The sequence below is a fragment of the Anastrepha obliqua genome, chromosome 1 (genome assembly GCF_027943255.1).
Source record: "Anastrepha obliqua isolate idAnaObli1 chromosome 1, idAnaObli1_1.0, whole genome shotgun sequence".
Classification (NCBI taxonomy): Eukaryota; Metazoa; Arthropoda; class Insecta; order Diptera; family Tephritidae; genus Anastrepha; species Anastrepha obliqua.
In genome coordinates, this window is record NC_072892.1 from 107,293,471 (window position 1) to 107,308,709 (window position 15,239).

The 15,239-nt window shown below is 34.2% G+C and overlaps 2 protein-coding genes across 5 annotated transcripts in view; one reads left to right on the forward strand and one right to left on the reverse strand.

The window, feature by feature from the left end:
- The window catches only part of LOC129235413 (leishmanolysin-like peptidase), a 65,865-nt gene extending 63,525 nt beyond the window's left edge, over positions 1 to 2,340 (reverse strand). Inside the window, exons 1-2 of one of the 3 annotated variants that reach the window (XM_054869239.1) lie at positions 2,148 to 2,340; positions 1,399 to 1,882 (exon numbers count right to left, since the gene is read on the reverse strand). In XM_054869239.1, the coding sequence (XP_054725214.1) occupies positions 1,399 to 1,575 (177 nt within the window). In that variant the 5' untranslated portion in view covers positions 1,576 to 1,882; positions 2,148 to 2,340. Of the gene's footprint in view, positions 1 to 1,398 lie in introns of all 3 variants that reach the window. The other 2 variants (XM_054869241.1, XM_054869242.1) reach the window with 2 other exon arrangements.
- Positions 2,341 to 3,135: 795 nt separating this feature from the next.
- LOC129235415 (unconventional myosin-Ib) lies at positions 3,136 to 12,080 on the forward strand. 2 transcript variants are annotated; one of them, XM_054869245.1, is made up of 21 exons: positions 3,136 to 3,266; positions 3,448 to 3,635; positions 3,690 to 3,805; positions 3,868 to 3,938; positions 4,000 to 5,030; positions 5,100 to 5,163; positions 5,295 to 5,308; positions 5,365 to 5,449; positions 5,516 to 5,610; positions 5,676 to 5,823; positions 5,894 to 5,992; positions 6,080 to 6,303; positions 6,444 to 6,691; positions 6,752 to 6,888; positions 7,843 to 8,429; positions 8,834 to 8,893; positions 8,975 to 9,306; positions 9,389 to 9,524; positions 11,087 to 11,239; positions 11,309 to 11,436; positions 11,504 to 12,080. In XM_054869245.1, the coding sequence occupies exons 2-21, from the start codon at positions 3,531 to 3,533 to the stop codon at positions 11,625 to 11,627; spliced, it is 3,957 nt and encodes a 1,318-aa protein (XP_054725220.1). In that variant the 5' UTR covers positions 3,136 to 3,266; positions 3,448 to 3,530; the 3' UTR covers positions 11,628 to 12,080. The 2 variants fall into 2 exon arrangements, with proteins under 2 accessions (XP_054725220.1, XP_054725219.1); XM_054869244.1 differs by lacking the exons at positions 5,295 to 5,308; positions 5,676 to 5,823; positions 5,894 to 5,992; ... (8 more) ...; positions 11,309 to 11,436; positions 11,504 to 12,080.
- Positions 12,081 to 15,239: the final 3,159 nt, after the last annotated feature.

Sequence of the window (15,239 nt, forward strand, 5' to 3'; positions counted from 1 at the left end):
TCGGGTGTCAGCAGCAAAGCTCTGAGTATATTTCTGCCATGAAAAGCTTTAACTAAAAAATAATCGGCTTGGTCGGAGACGGAATGAAATGGCAGGCTTACAAAATAATTCAGTTGCATGCACGCAGACCCTGTTGAGACCCTGTTTGCTCACAACTGATCAGTTGCAACAAATTTTATCCCTTACTATGAGTGCAATAACCTGTTAAGGTTTAAGCTTACGGCCATGATAATTTGTGTATTGTCTACCGTCTGCCTACATACTTATGTGTGTGTGCAACTAGTTTTATTTACACTGTAATTAATATTCAGTTATCAAGTTGAATATTTCATCATCATTGATACTCGTATTGTGCAGCAGCGAGATATTAATGGCCATTTAATAAATTTACCATAAAAATGTAAGAGCATTAATATTCAAATTGCTCACGACGCTAATTAGGGTACTGTTTTACGTTTGATTTTATTGACACTGAGGCGAAAAATTGAGATTCATAAATATTTATTAGTTACAAAATCTTTCAGACCTAGTAACCTTAAAAAAGAAATTCCAAAAAAAAACTAAAACTTGCTAAGTAGCTTTAATTTATAAATAAGCAACTCCCACAAACGACATTATTACGACAAATTTATTAAATATGCATCTCTGGTTTTATTATTTTTTAAATATTTGTTTATATTTTTATATTAACATAAACATAATAGGACTATGAATAAGTTCGTGCGGTTTTTTTTCGAAATTTGAATTTCGGATCATTCCCATGGCTTTTAAACGTTTGGAAATGGTTGATTGATCAACTCCCAAAGTTTTTGCAACCTCTTCTTGCGTTTGAGCCGGATCTTGATCGAGCAATTCCTCCAATTCGGTATCCATGAACTTTGGCGGCGCGGCCAAAATCACCACTTTTAAAGCGTGCAAACCACTTCTGGCACGTTCGCTCAGCTAGAGCATGCTCACCATAAACTTCCACCAAGATACGATGACTTTCGGCTGCTTTTTTCTTCATATTAAAGAATTCCCCGCAAAAACACATTATTTGGCACGAAATTCGACATTTTCAAGTGTGGTAAAAATATTGTTGTTTACGCTTCAAATAAAAAACTTATACTGACGTTTGTGCCTTACGACAGTAGCTCTCCAATGAATGTTTGGAAATGTGGATCGATGGAATAATAATCAAGTTACGTTAAAATAATATCTTAATACTGCTTTAAAATGACAACGAAATTTTCCTTCAAATTCAACAATTCAAGTAAATTTTCATTAAAAATTTATTAAATATGCCTCAAAATATGCATATCTAGTTAGTTTTTTGGTTTGACTATTGAGGAAATTAATTACATTTTGTAAGTTCTTGTGAAAATCCAGTCGTTTTCTTATTAGTGGGTACCAACTTACCTCATGCGCTTTGGGATGAAAGTGCTGGCAATTGTGATCTGCTGTTATAAGAGGCAGTAACAGCAAGCCAATGATGCAGTGAAATTTGTAATAAAACGTTGAAAACATTGAGAAATGTTTTTTCTTCGGCAGAATTACATATCTATAGCACTTTCGCTGGATATATTTGTGATACATTATATTTTTTTTACTTTTCTTTACTTTTTTTGCAAAACATACACTAACAGATTGGCTTTTAGCAAACTGCTGTATAATTAATGTAATGGAAGGGTGTACGATTTCTTCTTAAAATCAAAATAAAAGGAATGAAGACGTTGTTTTGGCCATCACTGCAAATGGTTTTGGCAGGAACTGCAAATGGATTTATTTGGCAAGCAAAGCCAAAGTCTGGATATATTTACACCATTTTTACCTTCACTTTAAAGCACATCACCAGTTTCGAATTTTACACAAAAACACCGTAACTTCGTAATTTACTTGACGACTAAAAATACAAAATTAAAAGAAAAGCTCCGCTACTAAAAATGGGTGCGACCAAGACAATGGTGGTATTTAAACCATCAACATATCATTGTTGCAGCTGCAGTTATCGCCCCTTAAATGCTTATTGTTTTTTGTATTGGCAACTGGACCTAATGTCGCAAAGAAGTTTTAGTTTTTTAGCAATTTATTCGAAAGGTGAATCTCGCAAAAACTTTTAAAACTTCGTTTTTCCTGAACGTTTTTATTCATGTATTTTTTTCTTTTACCGCCATCACTGCATTTTTTCTTTGAGCACCTCTCACTATTTTGTCTCAGATAGGAAATTTTCACTTTTGCGAAGCTTCATAAACCAAAATTAAGCGCATAAACTCGAAATAAAATGTCAACAAAAACCAATATACGCGAACATTACATTGTTATACAAAAAATATAAACCAAACAACATCTTAACATGGACCTTAGAAAATGAATGAATGGCCAAGATGAAAAACTGCAAACGCAGCTGCGCAAATTTGACATACTTTTTTTACGGCTGAGTTGCCAAGTCCAGTATTATTTTAAATAAATATTTTGACCAGCTGTCTATGATGGAACACAAAAGCCGTTCTTTTTATACACGCATATGAATCTGCACTTACAGCAAAATAAAAAAACGCACATCAACTCTTTTCTATAATCCGTGAAAGCACTTGGCTTCTCTACTCAATAAATATCAAATCAATAGTTATTGAAGTAAACTACTGAACTGATAAATGCAAGTGGTAAGAAATGTTTTTAATTTATAAAAAAACTATATAAATACCTACATTTTAATTGTTTTCAAAATCCTCGAAGTGTGTCGCTCGATATCTTTTATTTATGATCAATAAATTAGATTCCGAGAAGCCGATAATATCCACAAAACAAAACTTGGAAGCATCGCTTTAATCCGCAACTATGCAAACATGCCAAAATAAGCAGATAGAAAAATTAAATGTCATATTTATTCACTTTGTTTAATACACTTTGCTGTAAAATGCATATAATTAATTCCTCAAGCTAAAATATAATTTACATTACCTGCTTACACATGCAGGTTAACGAAATCAAAGGGAAGGTAAATTTACAAAAGCAGATTCAAAGAGAAAAACAACAGTGATACATTTTTTTAATTCATTATCTTATATGTGGCAGCACCTTGATAACTTAAAAAATGTCAAATTAGGCGAATGGAATGTGTGAATTTGAGTAAATGTCAAAAATGGCAAAATGTGAAAGAATGTGAAAATGCTTAAGTGTACTGTGAAAATTTATGCTTGTGAAAACTTAAATAAAAAATAAACATTGCAGTATCAAAATGCACTCATAATTCAAAGTAAAGCAGCCTTATTATTTTAATTTTGAAAGTAAGTAATTGCACATTCACCTGCAGAAAAGTACAATTGACAAAAGCCTTAAGATGGTACCAAAATAAAAAATCTTATTAGAAAATTGTTTTTAAGAATTATACATACATACATACATATGTGTATTATATTTCACCAAATTATTCTCTAAATAATTGAAAATTAAATGGTGTTATTCCAGTAACCGAGAATGGATAGCTTGTTAACTTGTGACCTGTAGGTTCGATAGCATTGTGAATAGTAAAAAAGAGGTTATTGCACATAATGGAGCAAGAGATAGGAACATGGGACTCCGTTCTGCTTGAAAATCTTTCGGAGGACAGCTTTATAAATAACATCCACCTTCGCTACAAACGTGACCACATATATGTAAGTATGACTACTATCGCTAGTTTGAGACTTAACTTCCAATTGTTTTATTAGACATACATTGGAACATCTGTTGTCGCGATTAATCCTTATCATCACATATCAGAACGAACGGCGGATATTATTCGAAGTTATGGCAGCAAAGGAATCTTTCAGTTACCACCGCATATGTAAGGCTACGCGTATATATATATATATGAATATTTAGAACTTAATAAACTTTTTAATATAGTTACGGTTTGGCTAATTTGGCTTTTCAATCACTTAAGGACCAAAGCGAAGATCAGTGCATTATACTCACAGGTTTGTTTGAACAATTAAAATAGTGCAATCCTCTCTTAGACATCTCTTTTATTTTCGAAAGGTGAAAGTGGCGCTGGAAAAACGGAGTCATTCAAAATGATTGTAAACTTTCTCACGCATATTCAAGATAAAGCTACACCAGTACAACAATTTAAGAAAGAGCCCTCAGGGAGCAATGCTTACACTGGTTACGTTCACATGCATCGGCGTACATCTAGCAATTGTTCACCCGCAAATATTGCTTTATCAAAAAAATCTGACAGTGTCATGACAATAACAAACACTTCTCGGCGGCAGTCGCTTTCGCCCGGGCCAGGGCCACGACGTTGCAGCACGACAAATGTATCCGCACAACGCACTCGCGCTGAAAGTTCAGACCGCAGCCAATCTCGGCGGAATATAAGAGAGAAAATTGTTGATTTCGATTTCTCCCATCATAAAAGTACTGAAAACATTTCATTCTTTGATGGTAAAGGAGCTTTTCATGCTATTGATAAGCATCCTTCAAAATCTTGCTTCAAGCATCAGCCAACACAAACGGGCCCTATGGTCACTGCCACCCTTATGAGTGCAAATTTAGCAACTTCTAAGCGCCTGAATAGCGTCCACCATAGTGGACTTTCATCCAGTGGAGGTTGTCGGCAGTGTGGACATAGTAAATGTACACGCGCCCTAGCGCTGGAAATAGACTCTCGAAATTTGCCTTTTAAAAATATAACAACACAAAGCTTTTTAGCGGGACCTTCTAGAGCCATGCATCGAGGTAGCTTCTGCAATTTATTACATCAACACTCTATGGAAAGCCAAACGGACCGTTCGTCCTTGATTGGTTCAACACAACGTATATCCCTCTATGAGGCACACAAACAGAATCAGTTGGCCACCACTTCTACTATTAATCCAAGTAATATGGCGACTTGTGCACAAACTTCATCATCACTTTCACTCTCAGGGACAATGAATGTGCCAAACACAAGGTCACGTCGAAAGTCGCCTAGTCAAAGGCTGCGAGAATGCGTCACCTGTGCCGATGTTTTCCTTGAGGCTATGGGAAACGCGGTGACTTTAAAAAACAGTAATTCTAGTCGTTATGTAAGTGTTATATATATATAAAAATATTTATTTAATGAAAAGTTAAATATAAACATACTATTTCCAAAGGGCAAACTGTTTGATATTGAAATAGACTTCAAGGGCGATCCGATGGGCGTACATATAACACATTGTAAGTATATTAACAACAATTAATATTTCTGTAAAACAATTTACATAAATAGTTATTAGCGTGTATGTGTTTGATAATATGATAATTACAATAACGCAACTTGTTTCATGTCTGTCAATATTTGAAATTAGACATGTTGGAAAAGGTAAATAGTGAAACCATTTGTACAAGATTTACTATAATATAATATCCAAATTTCAGACTCGCATTACCAATACCAGTGTCGGGGAACGCAACTTTCATATTTTCTACCAGTTGCTGTTGGGAGCTGACTTACCTTTGTTAAGTGCGTTTGTAAACTATTGAAAATTATGGTCCAATAAGTGTTGTGATATTCTTGTTTTTTTATTAGAGTCCCTTAAGTTATATCGAAATGTGGAAAAGTATGATATTTTAAAAAACACAACTGCCATTGAAGAAGATCGCGATAATTTTCACTATACAAAGGTGCGTAAAATACATAACAATTATTCTAATTGTATTTTTTCATGATTATTTATTGTATGCTTTAGAAATCACTTGAGATACTTGGTTTGTCATGTGATGAAATTATCGCCATACTTCGTGTCATTGCAATCGTTTTAAAGTTAGGAAACTTCATTTTTGTTCCAATAACAAATATTGATGGAACTGAAGGCTGTCAAATATCCAATGTTTACGGTACGTATTCTATATAAAAAAATGCATTTCGATGTATTTTTATTTTATTTATTTTTTTTTTTACTCGTAGAAGTTCAAGAGACAGCGCACTTACTAAGTTTAGAAGCTCAAATCTTAATTAATTGCCTTACTCGAGCTAATTGCTCAAACAGCACTCTGGAAGATGTGGGTATGTTCAATTTGGATTAACGATAGTAGATTAACAATACGCATAGTTTCAGCCTATTAAGATGAGAAAGTAATAATTTCTTTAAAGGTTGCGAATTAGACGCACGTCAAGCGGCCAATACACGTAACACACTTTGTCGTACACTCTATGGGAGGCTTTTTACTTGGTTGGTGAACAAGATCAATGAAACTCTAAAGTCTACGCAGCGTGAGAAGAACTTAGCTTTACTAGATTTTTACGGTTTCGAGTTGCTGGAATACAACTCATTCGAACAGTTCGCAATAAATTACAGTGCCGAAAAGATACACCAGGTAAGCACCTATTTTTACAAACACTGCTTAGTGGCAGTTTAAATCAAAATTATGTACATTTACTTCAGATTAACCTGCATGTAATGCCCAAGTTTGTTTTTTGATCATTTCATTATATAATTCGATTATAAAATTTTCAGAATTTTGTTCATAACGTGCTTAGGCTAGAGCAGGAAGGTTATATTCGCGAGGGACTTGAATGGGCGCGGGTGGACTTTTTTGACAACGAGTCGATTTGCGAACTAATAGATAAGCCAAGTTACGGTATTTTAAGTATAATTAATGAACCACATCTTAACAGCAACGAAGCGCTTTTGCTACGCATTCAACAATGTTGTGCGGGACATCCGAATTTCATGACGGGCAGTCAAAATTCAATGTGTTTCAAGTAAATAATGTAATTTTTTTTTTATAATTATATATTATACAAATATTTATTTCATTTTAGAATCCGCCACTTTGCTAATGTTGTGAGTTATTCGATACACCGATTTCTGGAGAAAAATTCCGACGTTCTGCCGAAGTTTGTTAGTGGAGCATTGTACCAAAGTAAATTGCCTCTAGTTCAAAGCCTGTTTCCGGAAGGTAAAAATACTTAATACTAGAGTCTGGAAGTGATTTTAATCCTTGTATCGTTTAAGAAGCATTGACCTAGGCAATGTTAAGAGAAGGAGAAAAATAATTTATTTATTTTGTAGTAACACTTTTTACATTCGTTGTTGTTGATGTTATAGCAGCATGAATATTCCTCGTATGGGGGATGATGCTTGTCACTCCAGCACCCGGATGTAAGTCTGTGTCGTTCCGGTAATGTAGAACCGAAGGGCGTGGTAAGGACTTAGGTTCGCATTGTCTATTAATTGTCATAGAGCTCATATAACGGCATGTCTAGATACTTGTATTTCTGATAAGACCGAAAAAGGCTCTACCATTCGCACGATGCGCTGATCTACTGACTTGCCATGCTTTCCCTGTTTAGATCACTAAACTCTATTAAATTATGTTCAAATTATTTATCTGTCCTAGCACTGGCGCTTTCAGCATAAATTGGTTTAAATTTGGCCGAGGTATAATAATTTGTTGTGGATGGGTACTTCCGAACGTTATATTAATTTCTCTAGTTCCCTTCATTTCTCCCATAAACAACAAGATTGGAAATTTGGCGGTTGAAATAATTCTGTTTTTGGAAATCGGTAAAAAGTGAAGAAAATACTGTTATTTTTTTTATAAAAAACCCCATCCAAGGACTTAGGTATATAAAGTGTTTAGTGTTTGGTATTCGAATTTACAAAATACTATTGGTATTATTACTAACAGTTAGTGAATATATACATAATATATTACACCAACATATGATATAAAGCAAACCAGCTGCTGAGCCCTACTGCGCTTCTTTATTTAACTATTAATATTTATTAATTAAAATTATTTTATATTTAAAATATAAGGCTTAAATTAATTTTATAAAGTTGTATGTAAACTTAGGTGACTAGATATATTTTTCATTCTTATCTATTTTTAATTTTATTCTACTTATAGGCAATCCACGGCGCCAAACATCTCGCAAGCCAACCACCCTTAGTTCGAACGTTCGTACTCAACTACATACATTATTAGCCATAATCAAAAATCGGCGTTCACACTACGTATTTTGTATAAAACCGAATGAGTGTAAACAGTCGCATACGTTCGATCTGGCTTTGGTGCAGCATCAGGTGCGCTACATGTCTTTAATGCCATTGGTACATCTCTGTCGTACGGGGCATTGCTTCCACTTGCCGCATGCCAAATTCTTCAACCGCTACAAATTGTTAAATAGCTCAACGTGGCCACATTACCATGGTGCTGGGAATACTGACAGTGGCCCTGGTTGCACTATTGTGGAGGGTATTGCGCTGATCATACGCAGCTTACCACTACCAGCGGCTGAATTTACAATCGGCACGAAAAACGTATTTGTACGCAGCCCGCGCACCGAATATGAATTGGAGCAATTCCGAAGAGAGCGCATCAATGAATTGGCCATACTAATACAAACTATATTTCGAATGTACTTGGCACGAAAACGTTTTCTTCGAATGCGGCATAGCCAGATTGTTATAGCAAGCGCTTGGCGCACTTGGAGGGTGGGTAAATTTTGAGTTAATAAATCATTGCAGTATTTAATTAGTTAGTTAGATTTAGCAGTGTGCTAGATAAAATCTAAATTCGATCGGGCGAAAAAACTCTAACTCAGCTTCTCCTATCGCTGTTTATAAAGCTTTTGTATGTTTTAGCTTGTTAGTATTTGCTATTGACTTTTAATTTTGTTGTGGTAAACTACATATTAGTTGAATAATTTCGATAATTACTTACATAGTTGATTTCTAAAAAGTAACTATTCGGTCAATGCCATCCTACTAAGTATTATTTTTTATTAAATACACCATTTAATATATCTATATACATATATATGCATACATACATACGTGTTAACTGTTCGTTGTTCGCTTTTGGTTGTTTCTAATGCATGTCCTGTTTGATTAATAAGGAATGTCGCTTTAGCATTCCGTTTAAAGGCCGAAAGCACCTATGGAGTCTCTACCGCAGTGTAAGCATACCATAGCAAGAACTAATTTCGGTACAAACAACTCCTGTGTAATATTCTTCAACATGTATTTTCTTGTTTCAGGCGCGTAAGGAATATACCGTTATGAAGTACAAGCGTCAAGTTAATTGGGCTGTCGATATTATATCGAGGTATTACCGCCATTGGAAAGTTCGCCAATATTTGCTTACCATACCAATGCGATTGCCGCCGAACACTTTAAGTCCGCTTTCGACAGACTGGCCGACGTCGCCCAAGTTTCTTGCCGAAACATCTCGGTTGCTTCGAGTTATCTACCATCGCTGGAAATGTTATATTTACCGCAGCTCTTTCGACCAGACTTCACGTAATCGAATGCGCGAAAAAGTTACTGCCAGTATTATTTTTAAGGACCGGAAAGCATCATACTCGCGTAGGTAAGCTTAAAACACAAACTATTTTTCTCATCCTTTTTATGGGCTCTCTTTAACTGAAGCTTGAATGGGTTTTTTTTCGTAGCGTGGGTCATCCGTTCGTGGGAGATTATGTGCGATTACGGCATAACCAGCAATGGAAAAAAATGTGTGTGGAAACCAATGACCAATATGTAGTTTTTGCGGATATAATTAATAAAATTACACGCTCCAGTGGGAAGGTGAGTAATAGTTATAACGTAATGCACTAGGAATTTATGAATTATAAAGAGTCTGTTTGAGATTATGATTGGACTAATTGAACGGATGGAAGAAAAGACTACGTTTCAATTATCACCAGTAGATTTTTTTGACAGATGAGCTGAATTACTGAAGAAGTGAGCGGTTTTGTATTTTGTTCCTATTTCGAACACTCTCAGATTACTTCAATGAACGGAACAGTTGCATCGAAGGTGAATTCCTTGTGGAATGCATTAACATCAACAGGACCGCCACAAAAATACATTAAATACATTTCTACACAAATTTGTATTGAAAAGTAAAGCTAGCATAGGAATCAGTCTCCCAAAATTCCCGAAACCATGCAAAATGGATAATATCTAAAGTCTAGGTTACGACCTCCATAGAAGTTCTTGACAACATTTTGCCAATTCTGTAGAAGATACTGAAAATGTTTACTTTTTATCTAAACAAAAATAATCGACATTTTCAAAAGTTTGAAACTATGCGACACGTTTTTACGTGGTCGAATTGTTTCAAAGTTCCTTTTAAATGTTTCGCCATGTTAATAGTACGGCAAAAACACTCAACATTTTTTAATTTCTCACATGAAAGTATTTATTCGTTAGGCGGCAGCACTTGGATGGAGCACCAGAATCCTACTCACTTCCTACAAAGCTATCGCATGATCTGTAAGAAACTCGCCATCAGATTCCGCCAGCGACACGCAGTGGCAAAAGAGATGCCAAAACGTCGCTGTCGGCACAACCTCTGGGTATTTCCACTTCTCACAGAAGATACTTAAACTTAAAAAACGAATTTTTTAGTGTGAAATATCAGCTCGACAACGAGCCCAAACTTTAAATTGTTTGATCGATACTTTACATCTCGTACATCGATCACCATAGCCATCTCCGCGAAACTAACGGATTTCTTTTTCTCCCAAACTAATATACATATATATATATATATATATATAAATATATAATAAAACAATATATATGTAGATATATATAAATAGTCCCGTAGTTCCTAGGTGGAACTTAGGGCGAGTTGATGTCCACAAATGGAGAAAGCTCCTACAGTTTTATAACATCTCGGAACAGCAGATGATTTTTTATGAGGAGCTTTTTCATGGCAGAAATACACTCAGAGATTTTCCATTGTCTGCCGAGGGACGACCGCTAGCCGAAAACTATTTTTCTATCATTTGATTGTTGTTGTTGTAGCAGTAATACAAGCCCTGTCAGTGTAGTGTATATGACCGGTCGTCTTCGTCTAGCTCATCTAAAGGTAGGCCCTAGGTGTTTCATGTATGGGATTTCGAGCCCGTGCACTACGGCCTTGGCTTTAAATATATATATATATATATAATTTCCCATGGTTCCGCGAGAGAGGAAAGGAACTCTTAAATAAGGCCGCTTTAAATACTTCAATACAATTCCATCACTACTCCTAACACTATTTTTCTAATTTATTCAAAACATATAGGAAATTTCATTATTACTTCTTACTTGATTTAATTTATTTTTCTAATTTATTCTAAACATATTTGAAATCGTAGTTCGTGCCAATATTGCTGGTATTATCAACTTCATCGCTACTTTTGCTGGACCAGCGCACATTGCAGATCAAATACCGGGTGCCAGCAGCGGAGATTTATCGCATGTCTCTCAGTCCATATCTGGACGATGTCGCAGTATTTCACGTCAAAGCGGTAGCTCAACATATAAAACTGCAATATTTTTGACTTATTGCTTAATTATTTTTAATTTCTTATTTCTAGTCTGAATTTGGGCGCAAAAAAGGGGATTTCGTATTTCAAACAGGACATGTCATCGAAATTGTAACCAAGATGTTTCTTGTCATTCAAAATGCCACAGGGAAACCACCAGAAATACACATTAGTACCGAGTAAGTTGTAATGGTATTTAATTTATATAAAAACAAAAAAGAAGCTGCATATCCAATTTCATTTTAGATTTGAAGCTAATTTTGGCCAACAGACAATTATATTCTCATTTAAATACAGTGGAATGTCCGATCTGGCCCAAACCCAACCAAAAGTAACACGCAAAGCGAATCGTATGGAGATTACTGTGTAATCATGTATTAGATTAGCTTAAGTGAATGTTGTCGAAGTTTCAAAAGTGTTTTGAAACTGTGGTAGAATAGATGACCGAAGTGTTTCAACACAATGTTATATTATAGACTCTTCTTAAATCGCTGACAATCAGCTAAAACAAAAACAAAAGGAAAAACTGTTATAAATTAAAGTAGTCGTTTTAAATTGAATATTTTAGATGAAAGAGTTCACCAAAGATTTATTTTCTGCGAAATTATTAAAGAAAGCTACGTAAAAAGTATACTCTTTGCAACATGATTTTTCTTGTTGATGACGCTAAATGATATTTTTACATATTTGTGGAAAAGAAAATTCGATACTTTCGTGAAAGTAAATACTTTTATTAATATGATTGAGTAATTAATATATGTATGTGTGCTTGTGTATATTAATTTCAATATTTTATAGTTTAAATTTTTCCCTTATCTTGTTCTCGAATTAAATATTGTATTATTATAATGGAATATGAGCGTATTAATTACCCTCGTTCTAGAAAACAATTCGATTTTGAAATGGATTTGGTGTATATAGTTCGACATTGCAAACTTAATCTTCTTTTTCATTTGTTATCTGCCTTAAAAATCATGATTTTTTATGAAAAGTTTTTAATGGCTTATAAACGGGCCTGCCGATTACGTTTGGGAACAAAATTTTGGTAGACCGTCATTCAATTCAATCTCGACATGTTTAGGTGTTGTGTTGCCATGATAATTTAACATAATGCCTGGTTATTTGCATTCCACGACAGTATTGCACTGGGAGGGGTGGTGGCTTTACCTGCCAATTGGTGAACATTTTAGAAAAAATTTTCTTCAATCATTTTGTCTCTTCACTATTCTCAAGAACTTTATCGTAATGTAATTGCCATTGGACGAGAAAAAACTTTTTTTTTTTTGTGGTGTTCGAACGAAATTGAAATACGCAAAATAATACTTGATGATTAAATCGTGGATTATCTATCAGATATATCTACATACATATTTTGAATTTTCAACCCCTTATTTTTATTCGTATTACGAAAATAATTTTTTAAATTAATAAATCACTCCAATTTATTCTGGAACACCCGTTTCTATATTATGTTTGTCGATGAATAAAAATTAAAAATCTTTATATGCATAGAAGTAATTGTATATGTGTGCTGGAATAAGATTTGTTTAAGGAAGGAAAAAATGGATTGTTCAAAAATTTGAAGTTGAACTTTTAAAAACCCTTAGCAAATTCGAAGTGATATAACTATATGACATTTAATTTTTATTTGTGCTTCTATGGCATGTATGTTGTCATTGACTTGATCCTGTTTTTTTAGAAGAAATAATTATAACGATTATTTTATATATGTAGTACAAATGATTTTTTATCAGAGTTGCACATTAACGTTAATTTTATGAAAAACAAAATTCGTTTTTGATTTCAATTGCAGTACTTGCATAACAAAACAAAAATCGGTTTACTGATTACCAAAAAAAAATCTGAAAAAAAAAAACATTTTCATTTGTTAATTATTAAAACACCTAAACTAAAAAACCCGCAGAAAAGGTCAAGTGGTTCGATCATGTTTTCCAGTTGAAGGGCGACAAGTATTGTAGTCTTAAACTTTCAGACCATCATTGGACGAAAAAAAGAACGACTTCAATGGGGTTGAAAAAAAAAAATATTCTCAGAGTTAAACGTGAATTTAATATACAAAACTGATGCAGCCAACTCTCTTTTTGCACAGACTATTTTTACACGATTTTGAGATAAAACGGTTCACTAATACATTTTTTTACACCAAATTTTCGTTCTACACGAATCTCCAAACAAAAAATGTTTTTCTAAACAAAACATAATTGCTAAAAGGATTTCTTATTAATAAACAAATTCGTGTAAGAGCAATAACTACATTTTAGAACTAACCAAGTCCAACTGAGCATTCTGTTTATGTGTAGAGATAAACTTAGGCAGAGATTTCCGGGATGAGCGAATTGCCATTTTGAGCGACAGTCAGACGGCACTCATGGCCCAATCATCCTGTGAGATCAAGACTTCACTGGTCCTTGAGTGTATCGAGAAACTTAATCTACTAGGAACGCACTATCGCTTCCTGCTAATTTGGGTACCGGGTCACGGGGGTAAAACTTGGAACGACTCTTCCTTGCTATGAGGCAACACACCATCAAGGAGAAGCTTAAGAGTAAAGATCTAGGGCTAAGGGAGGGTTGCTGGCACCAAACTATGGAGCTATTCCAGGCATAATCTTTACTAGGAGGATACAGCCAAAAGAGGTTTATAAAACTCATAATCCTCAACAATGGAAAACGGAGAATGCTCACGGGCATTCTTACAGGCCACTGCAGACTGCAAGTCATCTGCACATGATCGGGATTTGGTCTACGGACGCTTGTCGTTTCTGCAACCAATCTCAGGAGATTCTAATGCACCTTCTCCTGGAATGCAGTGCTATAGTGCGGAGAAGGTTGGGACATCTAAGCCAACTGCAGCCAGAGGAAAGGCACATATGCTCAATCGGAGCCCGCACTATCCTGAGTTCACTAAAGTAACTGGGGTTAGATGAGTTACTGTTATAAGTAGAGGGCACAAAGGCCATGAGGTCGAAGTGAAAGTTATAAATTTTCTGAAAGTGATTAATTTTGCGCCACCTTGTATAAACAACACGAGAAAGCAAAAAACAGTCACTAATAACAGGCTTTAATAAAACCCGACAAATGGGCTGGGCATATCTGATATATCTATTGATGATTACATTTTTGAACCAGTCCATACGTACAGGCTTGCTGTCGAGTAGGAATGAATAGTTGGAATCTCGATTTTTTTCCTAATTTCAAATTTTATTTTTATATGTTTTGTACTTATGCATTGAATTTTCCCTTTACACTAATTTCAATGAACTGTCTTTGTTTTATAAATACTTATTTAATATGAATTTAATTATTACAATACTTCTTTTGCATGGTTTTTTTTTTTTGGAAGATATTAGAGTTTTTTTATGTTACACGATTTTTTAAAGTTGTGGAATCTATCCCCAAATTTCATATGTCGCATGTATTTTTTTAAACGATTTATTTTTTCACGCTTTTCTAAGGAACATATCTACCGTTAAAAAAGAAGATTTGTGTTTGTTATATTGTAACTGAGCATATTTCCTTACACAAACGAAACGTATTTTTGTTTTGATATCAACGAAACAAATTTTTTAAAGTTAACATTTTTTTGATAATTATTAATTAGAACGAAATGGTTTACATTTTTTCAACAAATCAAAATAAATTTTAAATAATTTTTTATTATTATTTATATATTTTATATAATTACTTCTTATAATTGTTGGAATAATTCTTTTTTGTTTATTTCATTGTATTCCCCCGCTTTTGATATCTGAGGTATAAAAAAAAAACGGGTTAATGTACACAAATAAAAAAGTGATTGTTTTCATGTTGTCAAATAAGCGTAATTGAAATGCTTGCTCTTGCTTTGTTTAAAACGTAGTATAATGTGGCAGGTAGCAATGGCATTCAATTTCTGAACGCAGACTTGGCAGTTAAACGGTATTTTTCAAAACCTCATTTTTCTTTAAATATTTCCAAAAAAG